General features: G+C 37.9%; 1 protein-coding gene across 3 annotated transcripts in view; it reads left to right on the top strand.

Moving 5' to 3' along the window:
- Positions 1-24,940, top strand: part of FAM120C (family with sequence similarity 120C) — a 106,672-nt gene that overhangs the window by 35,171 nt on the left and 46,561 nt on the right. For all 3 annotated transcript variants that reach the window (XM_034988716.1, XM_034988632.1, XM_034988800.1), the window contains exons 5-9: positions 7,374-7,476; positions 8,018-8,094; positions 8,538-8,818; positions 9,671-9,944; positions 11,027-11,198. In XM_034988716.1, coding sequence (XP_034844607.1) covers positions 7,374-7,476; positions 8,018-8,094; positions 8,538-8,818; positions 9,671-9,944; positions 11,027-11,198 — 907 coding nt within the window. The remainder of the gene's footprint in view (positions 1-7,373; positions 7,477-8,017; positions 8,095-8,537; positions 8,819-9,670; positions 9,945-11,026; positions 11,199-24,940) is intronic.

Raw genomic sequence — 24,940 nt, 5'->3', positions numbered from 1 at the left:
TCTTCTTCCCCAGTCCTCCTGCTACTGTTTACTTTTCAGAGTCTTCAAATAGCTGCTCCTCAGTTTTATAACTACCTTCCAGTGGGAATAAGGTAGTGTGTTTACTCCATCAATACTTCATTTTGGGAGCATAAGTTTTCCTAACCAGTTATGTGATAGCACAGTCTAGCATCTATTACTTTACATCTAACTTTCTAGCGTAATTATAAAAAGGGTTGTTTTTCATAAAAAATGTACTTGGGGCTTTATTTTCTCAAAGGGCTTAGTTTCTTTTCGATATTCAAATCATTGTTTTTCCAAGTGCCTTTCCTAACATCATCTTTCATAATTCTTTCTTCCAGACACTTCATTTTCCATGACTTCTAGCATGATGTACACAGTCCTCCATTATTTCCCTTGACTTAAGGAAATCCTAACCTTTATGATAGATTTTGCTCATTCACTTTGTTAATTTCCATTGTACGTTCAGCTGTTTGCATCAGACAATTAGGAAAACACTCACAAAGGAAGAAATTGACATAGTGGGTAGGGAAAGATGCTAGTGTTAAGTCGGAGATACTGTTTGGATAGAGAATAAACTTTCCTTCCCTTTTTTATTGTGGTAAAATATATATAACATAAAATTTACCATCTTAATCATTTTAAATGTATAGTTCAGTGGTATTAAATACATTCATAATGTTGTGTACCCATAACCATCATCTATCTCCATAACTCTTCATCTTGTAAAACTGAAACTCTATACCCATTATATGATAACTTCCCATTTTCCCCTCCCTCCAGCCCTTGGCAAACACAATTCTCTTTTCTTTCCCTATGACTTTTTAAAAGATTTTTATTTATTTATTTGACAGAGAGAGAGAACACAAGCAGAGGGAACAGCAGAGGGAGAGGGAGAAGCAGGCTCCCTGCTGAGCAGGGAGCCCAATGTGGGGCTCAATCCCAGGACCCTGAGATCATGACCTGAGCTGAAGGCAGATGCTTAACGGACTGAGCCACCCAGGCACCCCTCTTTCCCTATGATTTTGACCACTTTAGGTGCCTCATCTAAATGGAATTATACAGTATTTGTCTTTCTGTGACTGACTTATTTAACTTAGCATAATGCCCTCAAGGTTCATCCTTGTTGTAGCACGTGCCAGAATTTCTTTCCTTTTTAAAACCAAATAATATTCCATCATATGTTGACAGAGGAAAAATTTTAAAAGTGTTCATCTGAGTGGTGAATATTTTTAATGTTACAGCTTTTGCTTGCCTTTATAGCTTTATGATCTTTGGACTCTGGATAATGACTATTCTTAATAACAAAGATCCCCCTTTTCACTAAACAATAAGAACAAAAAATTTTAAAAATAGGGTCTTTGCTATGAAATCCACCCTAAATGTTTTATAGTGTTTCCTAGGCACCTTTGTATGTATGTTTTGATGTGGTAGTGATCTCAGTGTAAAAATTTTTAACCTGCTTTTTTCACTTAACATTACGTCTTAAACCAGTTTTCATTGTTGTTGTATAATTTTCATAAACATCATTTTTAGCAGTTGTAGAATTATGAGAGCTCTTCTAAACAAACATACAAAAACTGCTAGGTAATAACATCAAAGGACAGTGTTCTACTCTGCTACCTATGGCCTCTGGGGATCTATAAAAGAAAAGGGTAGGACATTATTAAATATGATCATATATTAAATACTGAATATACTTCCACAGACAAGGTCCCATGCTAGACACTAAAATATAAATGTGAATAAACCCTTCTCTGTTCTTGGAGAACTTTAGGTTAAATGGGAGGCAGAAGCAAATAAGCACAACAAAGAAAAACCACAATAAATGTGTCACAGAAGGGAAGGTTTCATAGAAGTCATACCCTTCAAGGAAGAGTAAATGTTTGTCAGGGCACAGAACAGTGGTACATTGAGGGAAGTACACATAACTCAGTATTTCAGGGGATTAGGTCATAGATCTTTACTCACTGATGTTAAATAGTTTACAAGTTAAGTGCAGAAAGCAAGTTGAAAAACAGTATAATAATATGATTCCATATATATGACAAAAGCAAAACCATATTGGTATACCTACATAATGTGTATATGACAGGACATAGATCAAATTGATAACACTGGTCCCTTCTGTGGAGGGGAATAAGTACAGAGCTATAGATATTAAGGAAGACTGTGTATGCCTTATATCTTTTAGGAGATTGTTAGGTGTGTAATTAAGTATAATACGGAAATAATAGTGAATATATAACTAATGGAACCTTGATACAGTGGAATATTATTTAACCAATAAGTCAGTAATTTGCATATATTCTTGAGATTTGGAATACTTGTTCAGTCAATTATATACTCAATAGATTTTATTTCTAAGTGAGGCTGGAGGACCTTGTGATCTTGATTTCTCTGTTTGTGTGCCTGAATGTATACAAATAAAGACATCTGGAATGCTATATAGATCCCAGACCGTTAACAATTACAGGTTGTGAGAGAAAAGATTATAAATGTTTAAAATTTTACTTTTTTGGATTACATATTTTAATAATTTTTTATATATTTCTATAAGAAATGTTTCTTGTAGTTAGATGATTTTTTTGTATAAAGTACTCATCATTGGGGCTGTATGGTAAATTGGGCACTCTCATGCATTGATGATGAGAATATAACTTGAGACATGGGTTTTGGAAAGAGATTTACTGTCATGTGTCAGAAGTCTATGAATTTTAGACTTAAAGACACCTGCAGATTGAAAGCAAGGGGATGGAGAACCATCTATCATGCTAATGGACATCAAAAGAAAGCCGGAGTAGCTATATTCTATCAGACAAACTAGGTTTTAAAACAAAGACTAACAAGAGATGAAGAAGGGCATTATATCATAATTAAGGGGTCTATTCATCAAGAAGATCTACCAATTATAAATATTTATGCCCCCAACATGGGAGCACCAAATATACAAATCAATTAATAATAAACATAAGCCCATTGACAATAATACAGTAATAGCAAGAGACTTTAACACCCCACTTACAGCAATGGACAGATTATCTAAGCAGAAAAATCAACAAGGAAACGATGGCTTTGAATGACACCCTGGACCAGATGGACTTAACAGATACATTCAGAACATTTCATCCTAAAGCAGCAGAATACACATTCCTTTCAAGTGCACATGGAACATTCTCCAGAAGGATTCACATACTGGGTCAAAAATCAGCCCTCAACAAGTACAAAAAGACTGAGATCATAACATGCATGTTTTTAGACCACAACATTATGAAACTTGAAGTCAACCACAAGAAAAAATTTGGAAAGACCGCAAATACAAGGAGGTTAAAGAACATCCTACTGAAGAATGAATGGGTTAACTAGGAATTAAAGAAGAAATTTAAAAATACATGGAAGCAAATTAAAACGGAAACAGGACAGTCCAAAACCTTTGGGATGCAGCAGAGGCAGTATTAAGAGGGAAGTACATTGCTATACAGTCCTACCTCAAGAAGCAAGAAAAGTCTCAAATACACAACCTAACCTTACACCTAAAAGAACTGGAGAAAGAACAGCAAATAAAGCCTGAATTCAGGAGAAAAAGGGAAATAATAAAGACTAGAGCAGAAATAACTATATAGAAACCAAACCAAACCAAAACAAAAAACCCATAGAATGGATTAACAAAACTAAGAGCTAGTTCTCTGGAAGAATTAACAAAATTGATAAACCCCTAACCAGACTTATCAAAAAGAAAAGAGAAAGGACACAAGTAAATAAAATAATGATTGAAAGAGGAGAGATCACAACCAACACCACAGAAACACAGTTATAAAACAGACACATAGATCAGTGGAACAGAATAGAAAACCCAGAAATGGACCCTCAACTCTATGGTCAGCTAATCTTTGACAAAGCAGAAAAGAATATCCAGTGGAAAAAAGACAGTCTCTTCAACAAATGGTGTTGGGAAAACTGGATAGCAACATACACGAGTATGAAACTGGATCACTTTCTTACACCATACACAAAAATAAATTCAAAATGGATGAAAGACCTCAGTGTGAGACAGGAATCCATCAAAATCCTAGAGAACACAGGCAGAAACCTCTTTGACCTCGGCAGAGGCAACTTCTTCCTAGACACATCTCCAGAAGCAAGGGAAACAAAACCAAAAATGAACTATTGGGACTTATTCAAGATAAAAACTTCTGCACAGTGAAGGAAACAACCAACAAAACTAAAAGGCAACCTATGGAATAGGAGAAGATATTTGCCAACGACATATCTGATAAAGGGTTAGTATCCAATGAGATACTAATGAGAACTTATTAAACTCAACACCCCCCAAAGAAAATAATCCAGTTAAGAAATGGGAAGAAGACATGTATAGACACTTTTCCAAAGAAGGCATCCAGATGGCCAACAGACACAAGGAAAGATGCTCAACATCACTCATCGTCAGGGAAATACAAATCAAAACCACAGTGAGATACCACCTGACACCTGTCAAAATGGCTAAGATTAACAACACAAGAAACAACAGGTGTTGGTGAGGATGTGGAGAAGGGGGAACCCTCTTGCACTATTGGTGGGAATGCAAACTGGTCCAGCTACTACTCTGGAGAACAGTTTGGAGGTTCCTCAAAAACTTAAAAATAGAACTACCCTGCCATCCAGCAATTGCACTACTAGGTATTTACCCAAAGAATACAAAAGTACAGATTCAAAGGGGTACATGCTGTTTATAGCAGCATTATCAACAGTAGCCAAACTATAGAAAGAGCCCAAATGTCTTTAGGCTGATGAATGGATAAAGAAGACGTGATGTATGTATGTATGTATGTATGTATGTATACACACACACACACACACACACACACACTAGAATATTACTCAGCCATCAAAAGGAATGAAATCTTGCCATTTGTGACAAAGTGGATAGAACTAGATTGTATTATGCTAAGTGAAATGTCAGTCAGAGAAAGACAATTACCATATGATCTCACTCACATGTGGAATTTAAGAAAAAAACAGGATCATTGGGGAAGGGGGAAAAGAAAACAGAGAGGAAAACAAGCCATGAGACTATTTTAAAAAGATATAATTTATTTATTTTAGAGAGTGAGTGAGTGGGGAGAGGGCAGATGGGGAAGGAGAGGGACAAACAGACTCTCCATTGAGTGTGGAGCCCAGTGTGGGGCTTGATCTCATGACCCCGAGATTATGACCTTAGCCAAAGCCCCAGAGTCAGATGCTCAACTGACTGAGCCACCCAGGTGCTCCTAAACCATAAGGGACTCTTAACTGTAGAGAACAAACTGGGGGTTGATGGAGTGAGGCATGTGGGGGATGGGCTAGATGGGTATGGGTATTAAAGAGGGCACTTTTGGGGCACCTGGGTGGCTCCATCGTTAAGCGTCTGCCTTTGGCTCAGGTCATGATACCAGGGTCCTGGGATCGAGCCCTGCATCGGGCTCCCTGCTCCATGGGAAACCTGCTCCTCCCTCCCACTCCCCCTGCTTGTGTTCCCTCTCTCTGTCTCCCTCTGTCAAATAAATAAATAAAGGCTTTTTAAAAAAATAAAGAGGGCACTTTTGATGAGCACTGGGTGTTGTATGTAACTGACGAATCACTGAATTCTCTAGAAACCAATGTTGCATGGTATGTTAACTAAAATTTAAATTTAAAAAATGTGTCTATGAAAATGACCATATCCTTTGACCTAATATTTCCACTTCTAAGAATATTCCCTATGAAATAATCCAAGAAAGTTATGTAAAATTATGCTTATCAAAGCATTTTTATAATGATAAAGTAGAAATGACTTTAATAGTTTATATTCCATTTGATGAAATATTAGGAAGTTCATAAAATTATATTTAATAGGACTTTAAAATTACATTGGAAAAGGTTTGATAAGGAAAAGCTCCTTTTCAGTCAGCCCTAACCTCTCAGAGATGACCAGTATTTTTACTTCTTTTGCCATAGATTAGTTTTGCTTCTACTTGAACTTTATATGTACTCTTTTGTGTCTCTCTTCTTTCACTCAGTATAAGGTGTTTGAGGTTTATCTATGTTGCGCTTTGTTCTTTTTATAACTGTATAGTATTCCATTGTAGGAATCGACCACAATTTACCCGTTCTTCTCTTGGTATACATTGGAGTTATTTGAGTTTGGGGCTATTATGAATAAAGTTGTTGTTAGCATTCTCATTCCTATCTTTTTGTGGACATATGTACTCGTTTCTCCTGGGTAAATACTTGGAAGTAGGATTGCTGTGCCTTACGGTAAATATATGTTTAACTTTATAAGAAACTGCCGATCTGTTTCCCAAATTATACCAATATACACTCCCACCAGCAATGCACTGCAGTTCCAGTTATTCCATATCCTTACCAGTGCCTGATGCTTATAATCTTTCATTTTAACCATTCTGGTGGATATATAGCGATGACACATTGTGGTTTTTGTATATGTTTAAGTGCTTTTTATTTTAGTGTTCATACCGTTTGAACCAATGATTCCACTTTGGGGACATCTTCCTAGGAACATAATCTGCAATCCAGAAAAAATTTATATGTACATACATGTTCTTTGCTGCATAACTTATAATAGCCGAATGTGAGAAATACCCTAAGTATCAAATATTAGGGAAGTAGTTACATTTATGCTTAAGAAATATGGTCATTCAAAATTATAATACAAGAAGGATATGAAATTATATAGTATCAACTATAGAAAATATGTATATTAAAATAGACTGTATGTCAACAAAAGTTTATTTTAAAATACTGGAAGAAGGGGCTTCTGAGTGGCTTAGTCAGTTAAGTGTCTGACTCTCGATTTCAGCTCAGGTCATGATCTCAGGGTCCTGGGCTTGAGCTCCGTGTCAGGCTCCCTGCTCAGTATGGAATCTGCTTGAGGATTCTCTCTCTCCTTCTGCCCCTCACCCTACTCACATGCTTGTGCTCTCTCTCTCTCTCTTCCCCCCGCTCTCTCTCTCAAATAAATAAATAAATAAATCTTTTTTAAAAATTTAAAAAATAAAATACTGGAAGAAAACAGACCAAAATATCTTCGGGTGATGGTAATATGTAATTTTTCCCCATCCTTATCTATTCTTTCTAATGATCATATAACCATTTTAGAATAGCACAAAATGTAAATAAACTTTATTTATTTATTATTTTTAAGTTTGTGGGGTTTTTTTTACATTTTATAATGCTTTCTCTCTACCTAATCTTTTCTGCGACATGAAAAATTGCTCTCTTGGGTTTCTTAAAATATGTTATTTCTGCTACTGTTTTGACTCTTCAATTATAAATTGCATGCAAAATACACTCTCATGTTGTTTCTTCTCCTGAACTTCTGATGTTCCAATGTCCAGTCCAGGACAGAAGATAAAATAGAGCGATTCAAGAAAGCAGTTGAATACTATTCAGTCACAACCAAACTCTCTTCGTTGCCAGTGGGTCCCTCCTCCTTTCTAGGTAAGGATTCCATCTGATGCAGAGCTCCTCTATCCAAACGGGAAACCCAGTCCCTCATGGGAACTCCTGGGCCAGAGTGAAATGACTTGTTGTATTGCACTCTTGTAGAAGTCATTCCTGTTTGGTGGATACTCTCTTTTTGATTTTCATGTCAGAAGAGTGGTTTCAAACTTGTAGGTGGGGTCCAATGCCATTTCCTTAACTTGGGCTTCTTCTGGCACTAACCTCCATTACAGCCTGGTGTATGTAAAATAGCCCTGTCTCTGGGTTCAGGCCTGAGTTTGAATTCCACCTCTGCTGCTTAATAGCTGTGTGATCTTAACTAGTCACATATGCATGTATGTTATGTGGCTTATGATACCTATTTTATAGGATTTTTTAAAAAATAATTTCTATAAGGTTCTTGGCATGGCACATAGCTGGTGTTCAATAAATTATAACTTATCTATTAATAATTTTTCAAGCAATGTGGGGTTAGCAGAATGTAATATGGTAGAATTATTTGGATTGACTAAAGTATAGCCCTTTCTCTTGGCTTCAGGTTTTCGGAATAATCGGCTTGGAAATCCTCCCCTTCCACGAAATCAGATGGGCACTATTTCTGCTGGAAAGCCAGTGGTAATATCTTTCAAGAGTCTCAAGACCATGTGTTAGCATTAGACTCAGGTTGCTTCCTGATTTTTATACTCTGAGTTAAGAAGTTAAGGTAATTCAATGTTATCAGAATATCAAGGCTGTATATACCTATGTCACATTCTCAACTCGAGGCTGGCAGACTATGTAAAGAAAACATCCACATTAGTAACCACTAGGGCATTGTGAAGGTAGATTAGCTAATGTTGGAGAGTGGTTCTAGGAGACATGGATTAGTTCATTGTCCTGCCTCTGGAGGATTCTGCCCATATATCACTGTTAGAATAATTTCTTATTATTCTCAGTAGGTTCTTTATATCCCAATAATCCCTGCTACTGGCATTACCCACTGTGTCACAACTTCTGAGGGAACCATTTTGGAGCCTATTCAAATGTTAAATAGCTTTTCTGTCTGTTTTATCCTTTAGTTTTCTAACCATGTGCCACCGAAAATGAAATATCCACCACCATTCCCAATGGGACCCAACGCCTCTCTTCTCTTCTCTCCCCATGCTTTGGGGGAACCCCATGCTTTTTCTGAGGATCCCATGCTGCAGGACAGCCCCTTTGCCAATTGGGCTGTCTCTTACGACTCCTCTGCATCCCAGTTTCCCAATTACCTGACTTCCAAAGCCTCACCTCCTTTGGGACCAGACTCTTCTCACTCCTCTTCCTCTGATGGTGAGGAACCAAATGGAACCAGCTCTGAGTAAGTATCTGAATAGGCACTCAAGGGAACAGACTTCTGGTGCATCTGTATTTTTTTTGCTGGTAACCTTGGTTGGGTGTGGGGAAGTATATGTTTCTGTCTTTTCTCTGTAGCTCTTTACTCTTAAATGAAGTAGGAAAACTCTATGCTTAACTATTTCATACTCATATGGACTCTGTACAGGTGGTAATTTTCAGATACCCAGACCCCTGAAGTAAAAGGATGCATAGCAGCTGGTTAGGGAAGCCCTAGGAATGGGTGTGCTACATTTCATGGCTGTCATTTCTCAATTTTTGAGAGGGATGGATTGAATGTAGAAAAAAATGAAAAGAATTTATAGAGTTGAAGTATTAGAACAGTTGAGTAGGCAGTTATATTGCTTAAGACAGGGTTCTGAGGATTAAAACAGTGGTATTTTATACTAGCTTATTTGTTCTTAGATTATTTCTCCAAGCAGATTCATCCTGGGAAACAGAGCTACTTTGAGGTTTCAGTTATAATTAATTTCTTAGAATGTAAGCTGACTCTAGACATGGCCTCTTATAAGGTGTAGAGGAAATATATCAGGTCCAATACTTAGTGTCTTGACTTCCAGAGGGTTTGTAAGAATCCTTAGGATCAGAACAGAAATCTTCAGTTGGAATTTCTTTTTTTTTTTCTCTGAGTATACTCATATGTTTATATCTTTGGGGTTTTTTCCAACTGAATTATTTTATTATGTTAGTCACCATACAGTACATCATTAGTTTTTGATGTAGTGTTCAATGATTCGTTATTTGCATATAACACCCAGTGCTCATTACAACACGTGCCCTCCTTTATCCCTTCTACACGGTCTTTTGAAATTTTTAGTCACATCACAGAAACACTTCAGCAGCAGCCTGGATGGGAGGATCCAAATGGTGACAGAGGGTCCTGGGTACAGCCCATCGATGCTGGAGTTGCAGATACCACCCTGGGTGATGGAGAGCCCCACATCCCATCCCTGCTGTCTATGTCTACAAGGAACCACATGGACATCACCATTCCGCCCTTACCTCCAGTAGCTCCCGAGGTCTTGCGGGTTGCTGAGCACAGACACCGAAGGGGTCTTATGTACCCATATATCTATCATGTCCTCACTAAGGTAAGAGAGCACATCAGCACCTGCCTCCCTGCTTTTAACATTGTACTTCACACTTCCTAGAACCATAAGTTATCAGAGAAAATTCTAATTGTTATCTGAAGGGAGATAAAAGGAAACCAAGTATACTGGGGCCCCTCATTGCATTAAGGGCCTCAGGTGAAGTGAGACCAGCAGGAGATAGAACTTTATAATAAATGAGGCCCCAAGGGGCACCTGGGTGGCTCAGTCGTTAAGCGTCTGCCTTCGGCTCAGGTCATGATCCCAGAGTCCTGGGATCGAGCCCCGCATCAGGCTCCCTGGTCAGCAGGAAGCCTGCTTCTCCCTCTCCCACTCCCCCTGCTTGTGTTCCCTCTCTCGCTGTGTCTCTCTCTGTCAAATAAATAAAATCTTTAAAAAAAAAAAAAAAAATGAGGCCCCAAGAAGAGAACTATAATTGTGAGATTTCTTTTTTTTTTTTTTTAAGATTTTATTTATTTATTTGACAGAGAGAGAGAGACAGCGAGAGAGGGAACACAAGCAGGTGGAGTGGGACAGGGAGAAGCAGGCTTCCCCACTGAGCAGGGAGCCTGATACGGGGCTCGATCCCAGGACCCTGGTATTATAACCTGTGCCGAAGGCAGACGCTTAAGGACTGAGCCACCCAGCCGCCCCTAATTGTGAGATTTCAAAGAAGATCATGCACCATGTTGGTAGACTGTGGTCTAGGGCTGGACACAGTCTAAGAAGAGGCTTTATGCCCTTGTTCTTTACCTCTTCCTGTACTTCTCCAGAGCTGTTTCCTTCCTCCAGTCTTACCATACAAATCTATCCCCCAGCAAAATGTCTAAGATGTGACTTTCCCCATTTAGTCAGCTACAGTCAGTCATAGCAGAGACTCTATAGATGGAGCATAGCTTTTAAGCTGGCTATGGTCATTTGGGCTTATTACAGCTTCTTTTTATTCTGAAACTGTTAAATACAAGTAGAAAATTTGTATTTTCTGGCTACAGAGGCTAAAGTTCATTACTGATTCTTCTCAGCTCAATTCCAAACCTTGAGGTAACTCATTTTGTTCTTTGTCCTGGACCATTTTTTTTTGTTAGGGTGAGATTAAGATCCCCGTATGTATTGAGGATGAGTGTAACATGGAGCTGCCTCCAGCTGCTCTCCTGTTCCGGTCAGCACGTCAGTATGTTTATGGGGTCCTTTTCAGTCTGGCAGAAACACAGCGGAAAATGGAACGCCTGGCCATACGGCGGCGACTACCTGTGGAAGGTGAGTTTAGTTCTAGCTTCAGCAGCTCTCTCAAAGCTTGGTATGGAACAAAAATGTCTGTGCAAGCACCTCATACTTTTGGCTGTGGAGCAGTCTTTGAGAAAATACATAATTTGCCAGAATACATATTGGTATGGGTAATGCATGAACTTAAGCCTCAATTCTTTAATCAGTAAGCGTTCAGAGTAACTACTACTTGTAAGAACCATGCTGGACTTTGAGAATGTAGAGGTATATCTGACAAAGTTTTTCCTCCTCAGTAAGGTTTTGTTTTGGATTTGATCCCTTAGAGAGTTGGAGCCATTGAGATGTTTTAAGCTGCAGAGTGACATGGTCAAATTAGTGTGTTCAAAAGAACCCTCTAGATTTCTGCTTCTGGGAAGATGGAGTATATACTTTTCCTTATTCCTCCTGCTAAATACAACTAAAAGCCCAGGACATTATATATATAACAAGCACAAGACATTCTAAAAGGTGAAGAGAAGAAGGCAGACTGGCTAAGGACTTTGGGATCCAAGGAATAATGCAGTGGTGAGTTCCCTGGGTTTTCTTATTGCTGCATATATCCTAAACTAGGTGTGGGACAAGCCAGCAGCCCAGAAACACCCAACAGGTACAGACCAGTAAAAGCCCCAAGAAATGCCTTCTCACACTAGTCAAAGGCCCCAAAAGAAACAACCTAGCAACACAGAAAATTTTTAGATAATAACCACTCTACTCTAGCCAAATACCACAAAAAAACTGTGGCCCACCCTCACCCCTACTAGCAAAGGCCAGATAAATAACCTAGATTTCTATCCTTGCCAGACTGTAACAAGGGAGAGAGAGGAGCTGAGTGGGGAGCCAGGACTTTCAGTCCCACTGGGCAGTGATGAGACAGCATCTCCCTTAACTCACCGGAGTGGTGTCAGAAAATACCTGCTAAAACACAAGATTAAAATAAGATCCTTTTAAAATATTAAAGATCCTTTTAAAAGATTGAAAGAAGAGTCTTTTAAAATAACATCCCAAATGTCCAGGTTTCAACTGAAAATCCTTCATCATACTAAGAACCAAAAAGATTTCAAACTGAGCTCTCAAACCAAGGAAGAAAGTCAATAGGTGCCATCGTTGAGATGACACAGATGTTTGAATTACCTGACAAGGATTTCAAAGCAGCCATCATAAAAATGCTTTGACAAAGAATTCTGAACATGCATGATACAAATTAAAAATAGAAAGTCTTAGCAAAAAAACAGAAGATAGAAGAAATGGAAATTAAGAACTAAAAAATTCAAAAACAAATAAAATACTCAATAGGTGGGTTAAACAGCAAATTGGAGACAACAGAAGAAATAATCAGTGAATGTGGAGACAGGACAATAGAAATTACCCAATCTGAATAATAGAAAATAGGCTGAAAAAATGGACAGGGATCAGTGAAACCAGAACAAAAGATCTAATATTTGTGTCATCACAGTTCCAGAAGGAGAGGAGGAAGAGGGTGGGACAGCAGATGTATTCAAATAAATAATGGCTCGAATATTACCAAATTTGGGAAAAAACAAGCCTACAGATTCAGGAAGCTGAGTGAATTATAAACAGTATAAACCCAAAGAAATCCATGTGAAGATATATTGTGGCGAAACTTTTGAAAGCTCAAGGCAGAAAAATTATTGAAAGCAGCCAGAGAAAAGCAATGCTTTACCTATTGTGGCAAAATAATATGAATAACAGCTGATCCCTCATCAGAAGCCAGAGTCCAGAAGGAAGTTGCACAACATTTTCAAGAGCTGAAAGGGAAGAAACAAGTTAGAATTCTGTATCAAACAAAAACATCCTCCAGGAATGAAGGAGAAATCAACATATTTTCAGATGATGGAAAACTAGGATAATTTTTCACCAGAGCTACAGTAAAAGAAGGGCTAAAGGTATTCCTGTACACAAAAAGGAAATGATAAAAGGAGGAATCTTGGGAGGAGCTTGGGAATATGACAGAGTAGGAGGACCCTGAGCTCACCCAGTCCCATGTTTCCAACTAGATATCATCCGCATCCAAGTCAATAAACTAGAGAGCGATCTGAAGACTGGTAGAACAAACTCCACAAACAGTAGACAGATCTGTTCATACTTACTTCCGAGTATGTTGGGAGACTTCCACAACACGGAGCTGGCAGGTGCCATTTTCCATCCCCACCTGTCAGCATAAGTACAGAGACACCTGCTGGAGGTGGGGCTGCACAGACACTTGGCACCTAACTCACTAGCAGTGCTCCATACTCACGAGTTCTCCTGAGGACTTATCCACTCCAAGCTTGCTGGCCTTGGCCCTGGGCTCAGGGCAGTTTTTTTTTTTTTTTTTTCTAAGATTTTATTTATTTATTTGAGAGAGAGAGAATGAGAGCACATGAGAGGGGGGAGGGCCAGAGGGAGAAGCAGACTCCCTGCCGAGCAGGGAGCCTGATGCGGGACTCGATCCAGGGACTCCAGGATCATGACCTGAGCCGAAGGCAGTCGCTTAACCAACTGAGCCACCCAGGCGCCCTCAGGGCAGTTTTTTTTAAAAGATTTATTTATTTTAGAGAGAGACACACAGAGAGAGAAAGCACAAGAAAGAGGGGCAGAGGGAGAGGGAAAGAGAATCCCAAGCAGACTACATGTTGAGCACAGAGCCTGATTCGGGGCTTGATCCCACCACCTGAGCTGAAACCAAGAGTTGGGCACTTGCGGGGTGCCTGGGTGGCTCAGTCGGTTAAGCATCTGCTATCAGCTGAAGTCATAATCCCAGGGTCCTGGAATCGAGCCCCGCATCAGGCTATCTGCTCGGCAGGGAGCCTGCTTCTCCCTCTCTCTGCCTGCTACTCCACTTGCTTGTGCTCTCTCTCTGTCAAATGAATAAATACAATCTTTAAAAAAAAAAAAAAGGGGGCGCCTGGATGGCTCAGTCTGTTAAGCGTCTGCCTTTGGCTCAGATCATGACCGAGCCCCTCATCAGGCTCCCTGCTCAGTGGGGCACCTGCTTCTCCCTCTCCCCCTTCCCCTGCTTGTGCTCTCTCTCTCTCTCTCTGTCAAATAAATAAAATCTTTAAACATAAAAAAAATAAAATAAAGAGTAAAAAAGTAATAAAATATTAAAAAATAAAAAGAGGGGCGCCTGGGTGGCTCAGTCGTTAAGCGTCTGCCTTCGGCTCGGGTTTACGATCCCAGGGTCCTGGGATCAAGCCCCGCATCGGGCCCCGCTCAGCGGGAAGCCTGCTTCTCCCTCTCCCACTCCGCCTGCTTGTGTTCTTGCTCTCGCTATCTCTCTGTCAAATAAATAAATAAAATCTTAAAAAATAAATAAATAAATAAATAAAAATAAAAAGAGTTGGGCATTTAACCGACTATACCACCTAAGCATCCCAGGGCAAGTTTTGTTAAAGCCAAGCAGGTACCCCACCTAGCTACCAGATGCACAGCATGCATGTCTGTCATACTGTGCTTAGCTGTGCACCCCTAGCCACCCTTGTGTACACATGTCCCCAGCCACCAGCATGTACCACACTGAGCAGCAGTCCTCCGGGCACCTTTGTGCATGTACCCAGCCGAGCACCCACAGGCACCATCTCCCACCATGCCCAGCTGTGCACCCCCAGCTGCTCTTGTGTGCCTGGCCACCCAGTGTGCAGCCTCCAGCCACTGCAGCACTAAAGGAGATCTGGCATAGGACTAGTGGCCCAGTGCACATTTTGCTAATACAACTGCCCTGTTTGCATTCCCTGGTAGGCATGCCCCACTCCCCCAGAGCTAGCCTGCCTGGGTCCCACTACCACCATAGAGAGCAAGCACAACCCACAACAGGCAGAGAGTCAGTGCTGATGACTACATAGAAAGGTAAAAGGACTCATAAACAATAGGAAGGCAAAAGCAACATGCCTAGGATACTCTCCTGAAGTGCCAGGTTCTGGTGAACAGGGGGTTAACACTCCAGGACCTCTTCTTCATAAAGTCAATACTTTCAAGAGCAGAAGATGCAACTGACTTTCTTAACACAGAGAAATTGACAAAGAGAGGCAGACAAAATGAGAAAACAGAGAAATTTATCCCAAATGAAAGAAAGGATAAGGCCACAGCCAGAGATCTAAGCAAAACAGATATAAGTAACATGCTGGATAAAGACATTAAAGCAATGATCATAAAAATACTCACTGAACTTGAGAAAAGAGCAAAAGACATGAGTGAGATATTTAACACAGAGATAGGGAATAACATAGCAAAGATAAAGGGCACAATCAATGACATGAGAAACACACTTGATGGAATGAACAGCAGGATAGAAGAAGCAGAGGAACATGTACATGGAAACAAATGAAAATGAATTAGTGACCTAGGAGACAGAGTAATGGAAAGTGATCAAGCTGAATAAAGGAGAGAGAAAAGAATTATGCAAAATGAGAATAGACTTAGGGAAGTCATTGACTCCATTAAATGTAATAACATTTATATTACAGGAGTCTCAGAAGAGAGAGAGGTGGTCAGAAAATTTATTTGAAGAAGTAACAGCTGAAAACTTCCCTAATCTGGGGAAGGAAACAGATACTCAGGTACAGGAGGCACAGAGAACCCCCAACAGAATCAACAAAAGCTGACCAACAGCAAGACATATTGTAATTAAATTTATAAAATATGGTGATAAAGAAAAAATTCTAAAAGTAGCAAGATAAAACAAGTCATTAACTTACAAGGGAAGAGTCATAAGGCTAGCAGGAGATTTTGCAACAGAAACTTTGCAAGCCAGGAGGGAATGGCGTGATATATTCAAAGAGCTGAATGGGAGAAATCAGCAGCCAAGAATACTCTATCCAGCAAGGCTATCATTCAGAATAGAAGGAGACATAAAGAGTTCCCCAGACAAACAAACCTAAAGGAGTTCATGACCACTAAACCAGCCCTACAAGAAATATTAAAAGGGGCACTTTGAGTGGAAAGGAGAGACCAAAAGTGACAATATAGAGGTAGGAAACACAAAAACAGTAAAAATGAATATTTCTGTAAAAAATCAATCAAGGAACTCACAAAAAGGGACATACAATATAATAACATATACCTAAAATGTGGGAAGGAGAGGAGAAAACAATGGTTCAAACATAAACGACCATCAACTTAATATAGACTGCTTTATGCAGAAGAGGTTATGTACAAACCTAATAGCAATCATATGTCAAAAACCACTAATAAATATGCAAAAAATTAAGAGAAAGAAATCAAATATAGCACTAAAGAAAATCAGCAAAACATGAAAGACAGAAAGACAGGAAAGAATCAGAAAATCTTTAGAAACATGCAGAAAACATAATAAAATGGCAATAAATACATATTTATTAATAATTACTTTGAATGTAAATGGAATAAATGTTCCAATCAAAAGACATAGGGTGGCAGAATGGATTAAAAAAAAAACAAGACCCATCTGTATGCTACCTACAAGAGACACATTTTAGACCTAAAGACACCTGCACATTTAAAGTGAGAAGATGGAGATATGTCTATCATGCAAATGGATGTAAAAACAAAGCCAGAGTACCAATACGTATATCAGGCAAAATAGACATTAAAAGAAAGACTGCAACAAGGGACAAAGGAGGGCACTATATAATAATAAAGGGGACAGTACAACAAAAAGATGTAACAATTGTGAATATTTAGGCACCTAAGAGCACCTAAATACATAAAACAGTTAATAACAAACATAAAGCAACTAATTGATAATAATACAATAATAGTAGTGGAGTTTAACACCCCAATTATGTCAGTGGATAGATCATCTAAACAGAACATCAACAAGGAAACAATGGCGTTGAATGACACACTGGAACAGATGAATTTATTATTTATTATTTTTTTTTTTTAAAGATTTTATTTATTTATTTGACAGAGAGAGAGACAGTGAGAGAGGGAACACAAGCAGGGGGAGGGGGAGAGGGAGAAGCAGGCTTCCCCGCGGTGCAGGGAGCCCGATGCGGGGCTCAATCCCAGGACCCTGGGATCACGACCTGAGCCGAAGGCAGACGCTTAATGACTGAGCCACCCAGGCGCCCACTGGAACAGATGAATTTAAAAGATGTATTCAGAACATTCCATCCTGAAACAACAGAATAGACATTCTTTTTAAGTGCAAAAAGAACATTCTCCAGAATAGATCACATATTAGGCCACAGTACAAGTCTCAAAAAGTTGAAGAAGATAAAAATCATACCTTGCGTGTTTTCTGACCACAACAGAAAGCTATGAAAACTATGAAACTAGAAGTCAACCATAAAAAAAAGAAAATCTGGAAAGACCACAAATACATGGAGGTTAAATAACATGCTACTAAACAATGACTGGCTCAACCAGGAAATCAAAGAAGAAGCAAAATGTACACAGAAACAAATAAAAATGAAAACACAATGGTCCAAAACCTCTGGTATTCAGCAAAAGCAGTACTAAGAGGCAAGTTTATAGCAATACAGGTCTACCTCAAAATACAAGAAAAACCTCAAATAACCTAACCTTACACCTAAAGGAGCTAGAAGAAGAAGAGAAAACAAAACCTAAAACTAGCAGAAGGAAAGAAATAATAAACATTAGAGCAGAAATAAATGATATACAAAGTAAAAAACATTAGAACCAATCAATGAAACCAGGAGGTGGTTCCTTGCAAAAATCAGTAAAATTGATAAATCTCTAGCTAGACTTTCAAGAAAAAAAGAGAAGGGACTCAAATAAATAAGATCACAAATGAGAGAGGAGAAATAACAACCAATACCACAGATATACATACAAACAATCGTAAGAGAATATTATGAAAAACTATATGCAACAAATTGGACAGCCTAGAAGAAATGGGTAAATTCTTAGAAACATATAAACCACCAAAACAGAAACAGGAAGAAATAGGAAATTTGAACAAACCAATAACCAGCAAAGAAATTGATTCAGTAATGGAAAAACTCCCAACAAACAGAAGTCCAGGACCAGGTGGCTTCATAGGCGAATTCTACCAAACACTTAAAGAAGAGTTAATACCTATTCTTCTCAAACTACTCCAGAAAATAGAAAAGGAAAGAAAATTTCCAAATTCATTCTATGACTCCAACATTACCCTTATACCAAAACTAGTTAAAGACACCACTAGAAAAGAGAACTACAGACCAATATCTCTCATGAATATAGATATAAAAATCCTCAACAAAATACTAGCACACCAAGTCCAACAACATTAAAAAAATCATTCAACATGATACAGCACATCAGTAGGAGAAAGGACAAGAACCACATGATCATTTCAATAGATGCTGAAAAAGCATTTAACAAAGTACAACATCCATTTATGATAAAAACCCTCAACAAAATAGGTTTAGAGGAAATGTACCTCAATATAATAAAGGCCATCTATGAAAAACCCACAGGAAACATCATCCTTAATAGGGATGAACTGAGAGCTTTTCCCCTAAGGTCAGTAACAAGACAAGGATGTCCACTCTCACCACTTTTATTTAACATAGTACTGGAATTTCTAGCCGCAGCAATCAGACAACAAAAAGAAATAAAAGGAATCCAGATTGGTAAGGAAGAAGTAAAACTCTATTTGTAGATGACATGATACTGTATGTAGGAAAACCTAAAGACCACCAAAAAACAGCTAGAACTGATAAATTCAGTAAAGTCGCAGGAATCAAAATCAATGTACAGAAATCTGTTGCATTTTATACACCAATAATGAAGCAGCAGAAAGAGAAATTTTAAAAATTCCATTTGTAATTGCACCCAAAATAATGATACATAGGAATAAAGTTAACCAAAGAGGTGAAAGATCTTTGCTGTCAAAACTATAAAACACTGATTAACTAAATTGAAGATGTCATACAGAGATAGAAAGACATTCCAGGCTCCTGGATTGAAAAAACAAATATTGTTAAAATGTTCTGTACTACCCAAAGCAGTCTACATATTTAATGCAATCCCTATCCAAATACAACAGCATTTTTCACAGAGCTAGAACAAACAATCCTAAAATGTGTATGTAACCACCAAAGAACCCAAATAGCCAAAGCAACCTTGAAAAAAGAAAAGCAAAGCTGGAGGCATCACAATTCCAGACTTCAAGTTATATTACAAAGCTGTAGTAAATCAAAATAGTATGGTACTGGCACAAAAATAGACACATAGATCAATGGAACAGAATAGAAAATGCAGAAATAAACCCACAATTATGTGGTCAATTAGTCTTCGACAGAGCAGGAAAGAATATCCAGTAGGAAAAAGACAGTCTCTTCAAACAAGTGCTGCTGGGAAAACTGGACAGCGACATTGAAAAGAATGGTCCACTTACAGCATATACAAAATAAATTCAAAATGGATTAAAGACCTAAATGTGAGATGTGAAGTCATGAAAATCCTAGAAGAGAACACAGGCAGTAACTTCTTTGACATTAGCTATAGTAACTTTTTTCTAGATAGGTTTCCCAAGGCAAGGGAAACAAAAGCAAAAAGAAACTATTGGGACTGCATCAACATAAAAAGCTTCTGTACCGCAAAGGAAACAATCAAGAAAACTAAAAGGCAACCTCCAGAATGGGAGAAGATATTTGCAAATTACATATCCACTAAAAGGCTAGTATCCAAAATATATAAAGGACTTATAAAACTCAAAGCAATAACCCAATAAAAAAATGGGCAGAAGACATGAACAGACATTTCTCCAAAGAAGACATCTAGGTAGCCAACAGGTACATGGAAAGATGCTCAACATCACTCATCATCAGAGAAATGCATATCAAAACTACAATGAGATAATACCTCACACCTGTCAGAACGGCTAAAATCAAAAACACAAGAAACAACAGGTGTTGGTGAGGATGTAGAGAAAGGGGAACCCTCTTGCAGTGTTGGTGAGAATGCAAAGTTGTACAGCCACAGTGCAAAACAGTGGGGAGGTTCCTCAAAAATTTAAGCCTGGAACTACTTTATGATCCAGTAATTGCACTACTGGGTATTTACCCAAACAGAGACACTAATTCAAAGGGATACATGCACCCCTGTGTTTATAGCAGTATTATTTATAATAGCCACGATATGGAAGCAGCCCAAGTGTCCATCAATTGATGGATGGATAAAGATGTGGTATGTGTATGGAATATAATGGAATATTGTATTAGAATATATAATGGAATGTTATTAAGCCCTAATAATAATGAAATCTTGCCATTTGCAATAATATTGGTGGAGGTAGAGGGTATAATGCTCAGCAAAATAAGTCAGAGAAAGACAAATACCATATGATTTCACTCAAGTGTGGAATTTAAGAAACAAAACAAACAAGCAAAGGAAAAAAAATGAGAGATAATCAAAGCAAGAAACAGACTTTTAATCATAGGGAACAAACTCATGGTTACCGGATGGTAGAGAGTAGGGGGATGGGGAAGGAAATTAAGGAGTACACATGTCATAATGAGCACAGGGTGGTGTCTGAAAGTGTTGAATCACTGTATTATACACCTGAAACTAATAACACTGTATGTTAGCTAACTAGAATTAAAGCAAAAACTTAAAGAAGGAATCTTGCAACAACATCAGGAAGGAAGGAAAGACAATGGAGAGAACAAATATGTAGGTAAAAACAATAGACTTTGCTTTTCTTGAGTTTTCTAAATTATGTTTCACAGTTGAAGCAAAAGTGTCACTGCTTAATTTGGTTCTTGGTGTCTATAGGGAAAATATGTAAGACAATTCTAAGTGGGGAAGATTAAAGGGATGTAACTGGTGAGGTTTCTATACTTGAACCGGTAAAATGTCAACACCAGTAGACTGTGGTAACTTATGTGTACATAATGCAATGCCTAGAAAATGCACTAGAAAAGGTGTACACAGAAATACTCAAAAACACTATAGATAAATCAACATGAAATTCTAAAATAAGTTCATGTAACCTATAGGAAGGGAAGAGGAAGAAAGCAGAGATATGAAAAACAGAGAGAACAAACCAAAAAAAATGATAGACTTAAGCCCTAACATATCAATAATTACATTAAATGTAGTGGTCTAATTACACCAATTAAAATACAGTCATTGACAGACTAGATAAAAATCATGACCCAATTATATGTTGTCTCCAAAAATTCACTTTAAAGATAAATGATATGTATGTTGAAAGTAGAATGATGGAAAATTATATACCATGAAAACATTAATCAAAAGAAATTAGGAATGGCTGTATTAATACCACATAAAGTAGACTTAAGAGTAAAGCAAATTGCCAGGGAGAGAGAGGGATATTATATACTGGTAAAAGGGTCAATATACCAAGAAGACTAGCAATCCTAAATGTGTATCACCAAACCATGGAGCCACAAAATATGTGATGGAAGAACTGAGAAACTGGGTGCCTGGGTGGCTCAGTCATTAAGCGTCTGCCTTCCACTCAGGTCATGATCCCAGGGTCCTGTGATTGAGCCCCACATTGGGCTCCCTGCTTGGCGGGAAGCCTGCTTCTCCCTCTCCCACTCCCCCTGCTTGCGTTCCCTCTCTCGCTCTATCAAATAAATAAAATATTTAAAAAACCAAACAAACAAACGAAAAAGAACTGAGAAACTTAGAAAGAGACAAATCCACAATTATAATCAGAGACTTCAACTCCCCTTTCAATAATGAGTAGAACAACTAGACAGAAAATCATCAGGAATATAGAACTCAACAATACCATCAATGGATAGGATCTAATTGACTCTTAATAGAACATGCAACAGGGGCACCTGGGTGGCTCAGTCGTTAAGTGTCTACCTTCGGCTCAGGTCATGATCCCAGGATCCTGGGATCATGCCCTGCATCGGGCTCCCTGCTTGGCGGGAAGCCTGCTTCTCCCTCTCCCACTCCCCCTGCTTGTGTTCCCTCTCTCGCTGTGACTCTCTCTGTCAAATAAATAAAAAATCTTTAAAAAAAAAATAGTACATGCAACAAGAGCAAAGTATATGTTCTTTTCATATGCCCACAGAACATATACATGATAGATCATATCCTGGGCCATAAAACAAACTCAATAAATTTAAGAGAATTAAAATTATACAGAGTATATTCTCAGACCACTATGGAATCAAACTAGAAATCAACAACAGAAAGATAATAGGAAAATCAATAAATACTTGGAAAATAACAAAGCACTGCACTTTTATACAATCCATGGGTCAAAGAGCAAGTCTCAAGAGAAAGAAAGAAATACATGGAACTAAATGAAAATAAAAATAGAGTATATTAGAGTCTGAAATGGAGCTAAATTGCTGAGAAGGAAATTTATAGTACTAAATGCTCAAATTAGAAAAGGGGAAACATTTCTAATCTGTCGTCTGAATTTTCACCTCAAGAAACAAGAAGAGGTGAAAGCTAAACCTGCAGCAAACCAAAGTGAAGAATTAATAATAAAGAGCAAAAATCAGTGAAATTGAAAACAGAAAAATAACAGAGTAATTAGTGAAACAAAAACCTGGTTCTTTGCAAAGAACAATAAAATTGACAAACTTCTAGAAAGTCTGCAAAGAAGAAAATAGGGAATACACAGATTACTAATATCAACAATGAGGCAGGGAATAACACCATAGTACCTACAGATATCCAAAGGATTATATGGGAATACTGTAAACAACTCCACACATAAATTTGACAACTTAAACAAAATGGGTCAATTTCTCAAAATTACAAACTACCACAACACACCTAATATGAAATAGATAACTTGAATAGCCCTGTAAATTAAATTTTCCCAAAAACGAAATCTGACTGAATTGGTTTCACTGGAGAATTCTACCAGATTTTTAACAAATTATTTTCAAACCCATATGTTGTACAACTGAAACTAATATAACATTGTATGTTAATTATATTTCAATAATAAATTTTTAAAAAATTTTAATGTAATCTCTACACCCAACATGGGGCTCAAACTCATGACCCTTCAGTCAAGAGTTGGATGCTCTACTGACTGAGCCAACCAGGCACCCCTCAATAATAATTTTTTTAAAAACAAATACATAGAGTCTGTCTCAAATCTTTTAATTTCCAACAGTGCTTTACACGGGCACTTATTGTGGACAATAGATCTTTAAATTAAAAAAAAAGAATTGCCGGGGCGCCTGGGTGGCTCAGTTGGTTAAGCGACTGCCTTCGGCTCAGGTCATGATCCCAGAGTCCCGGGATCGAGTCCCACATCGGGCTCCCTGCTCAGCGGGGAGTCTGCTTCTCCCTCTGACCCTACCCCCTCTTGGGCTCTCTCTCTCACTCTCTCTCTCTCAAATAAATAAATTCTTTAAAAAAAAAAAAAAGAATTGCCATCAATTCTACACAAATCTTTTTCAGAAAATAGGAGAGAACACTTCCCAATTCACTCTATGAAGCCAGTATTACCCCAATACTAAAACCAGATAAAGAGAGTATATAAAAACAGTACTTCAGACCAGTATCCTTCATCAATATTAGTGTGAAAGTTCTTAACAAGATATTCATCAGTAGAATTCAACAATATATAAAAAGAATTACACACCATTGCCCAGTAGGGTTTATTCCATCTTGCAAGACTGGTTCAATATTTGAAAAATCAGTCTGTGTAATCTATCATATAAACAGGATAAAAAAGAAAATTAATATGGTCATCTCAATGGATGTGGAAAAATATTTAACAAAATTCAACAATTCATGATAAACTCTCAGAAAACTAGGAATAGAGAATTCCTTCAGCTATATAAAGATATAGTTCCTTCAACTATATGAAGATATAAAGATGTTCTTTATCAATGAGATAAAGAACATCTACAAAAACCTTACAGCTAACATTACAGTTCATGGTGAAAGACTGAATGTTTTTCTCCTAAAATCAGGAGCAAGGCTAGTTATGCCCTCACTGCTGCTCTTCAGCATAGTGTTGAACTTCTAGCCAGCATAGAACGGCAAGAAAATGATATAGAAGACATACAGATTGGAAAGGAAGAAATAAAACTGTCTGTCCCTAGTTGTAGATGACATAGTCTATGTAGAAAATCACAATCTACAACAAAATTCCTAGAACTAATAAGTGAGTTCATCTAGGTTGTAGGATACACAATAAATATACAGAAATTAATTGTATTATATTTCTGTATACTATGAATATGAGGAACCAAAATTAAAAAAATACCATTTATAATTCCTCCAAAGAAAATGAAATACTTAGGCATAAATATAACAAATGATGTTCAAGATCTGTATGCTGAAAATTATAAAATGCTGATGAAAGAAATCAGTGAACAACTACATAAATGGAAAGACATAGATCTCCATGCATTGGAAGACTCAACATAGTAAAATGTCAATTCTCTCCAAATTGATATGCAGGTTTAACACAATTCCTATCCAAATCCCAGCAGGATTCTTTGTAGATATATACAAGATTATTCTGATATTTATATGAAAAGACAAAGGAACTAGAACAGTTAAAACAGTTTTGAAAAGGAATAAGTTGGGAGCAATCACTCTGCCTTGATTTACAAGACTTACTGCGTAGCTACAAAAATTAAGACTGTGTGGTATAGGTAGTGGTATAGACACATAGAGCAGTGGAACAGAATAGGGAACCCATAAATAGCCCCATGCAAGTAGAACCAACTGATTTTTGACAAAGCTGCAGAAGTACTTCATTAGAGGAAGGGTAGTCCTTTTAACAAATGGTACTAGATGAATTGGACATCCATAGGTGAACAAGTACCACACATCTAGATTAC

The sequence above is a fragment of the Mirounga leonina genome, unplaced genomic scaffold (assembly GCF_011800145.1).
Source record: "Mirounga leonina isolate KUSES-001 unplaced genomic scaffold, KU_Mleo_1.0 Mir_101529, whole genome shotgun sequence".
Lineage (NCBI taxonomy): Eukaryota > Metazoa > Chordata > Mammalia > Carnivora > Phocidae > Mirounga > Mirounga leonina.
Note: the sequence above shows the minus strand (reverse complement) of the source record. Positions and strands in the feature narration are given on the sequence as shown.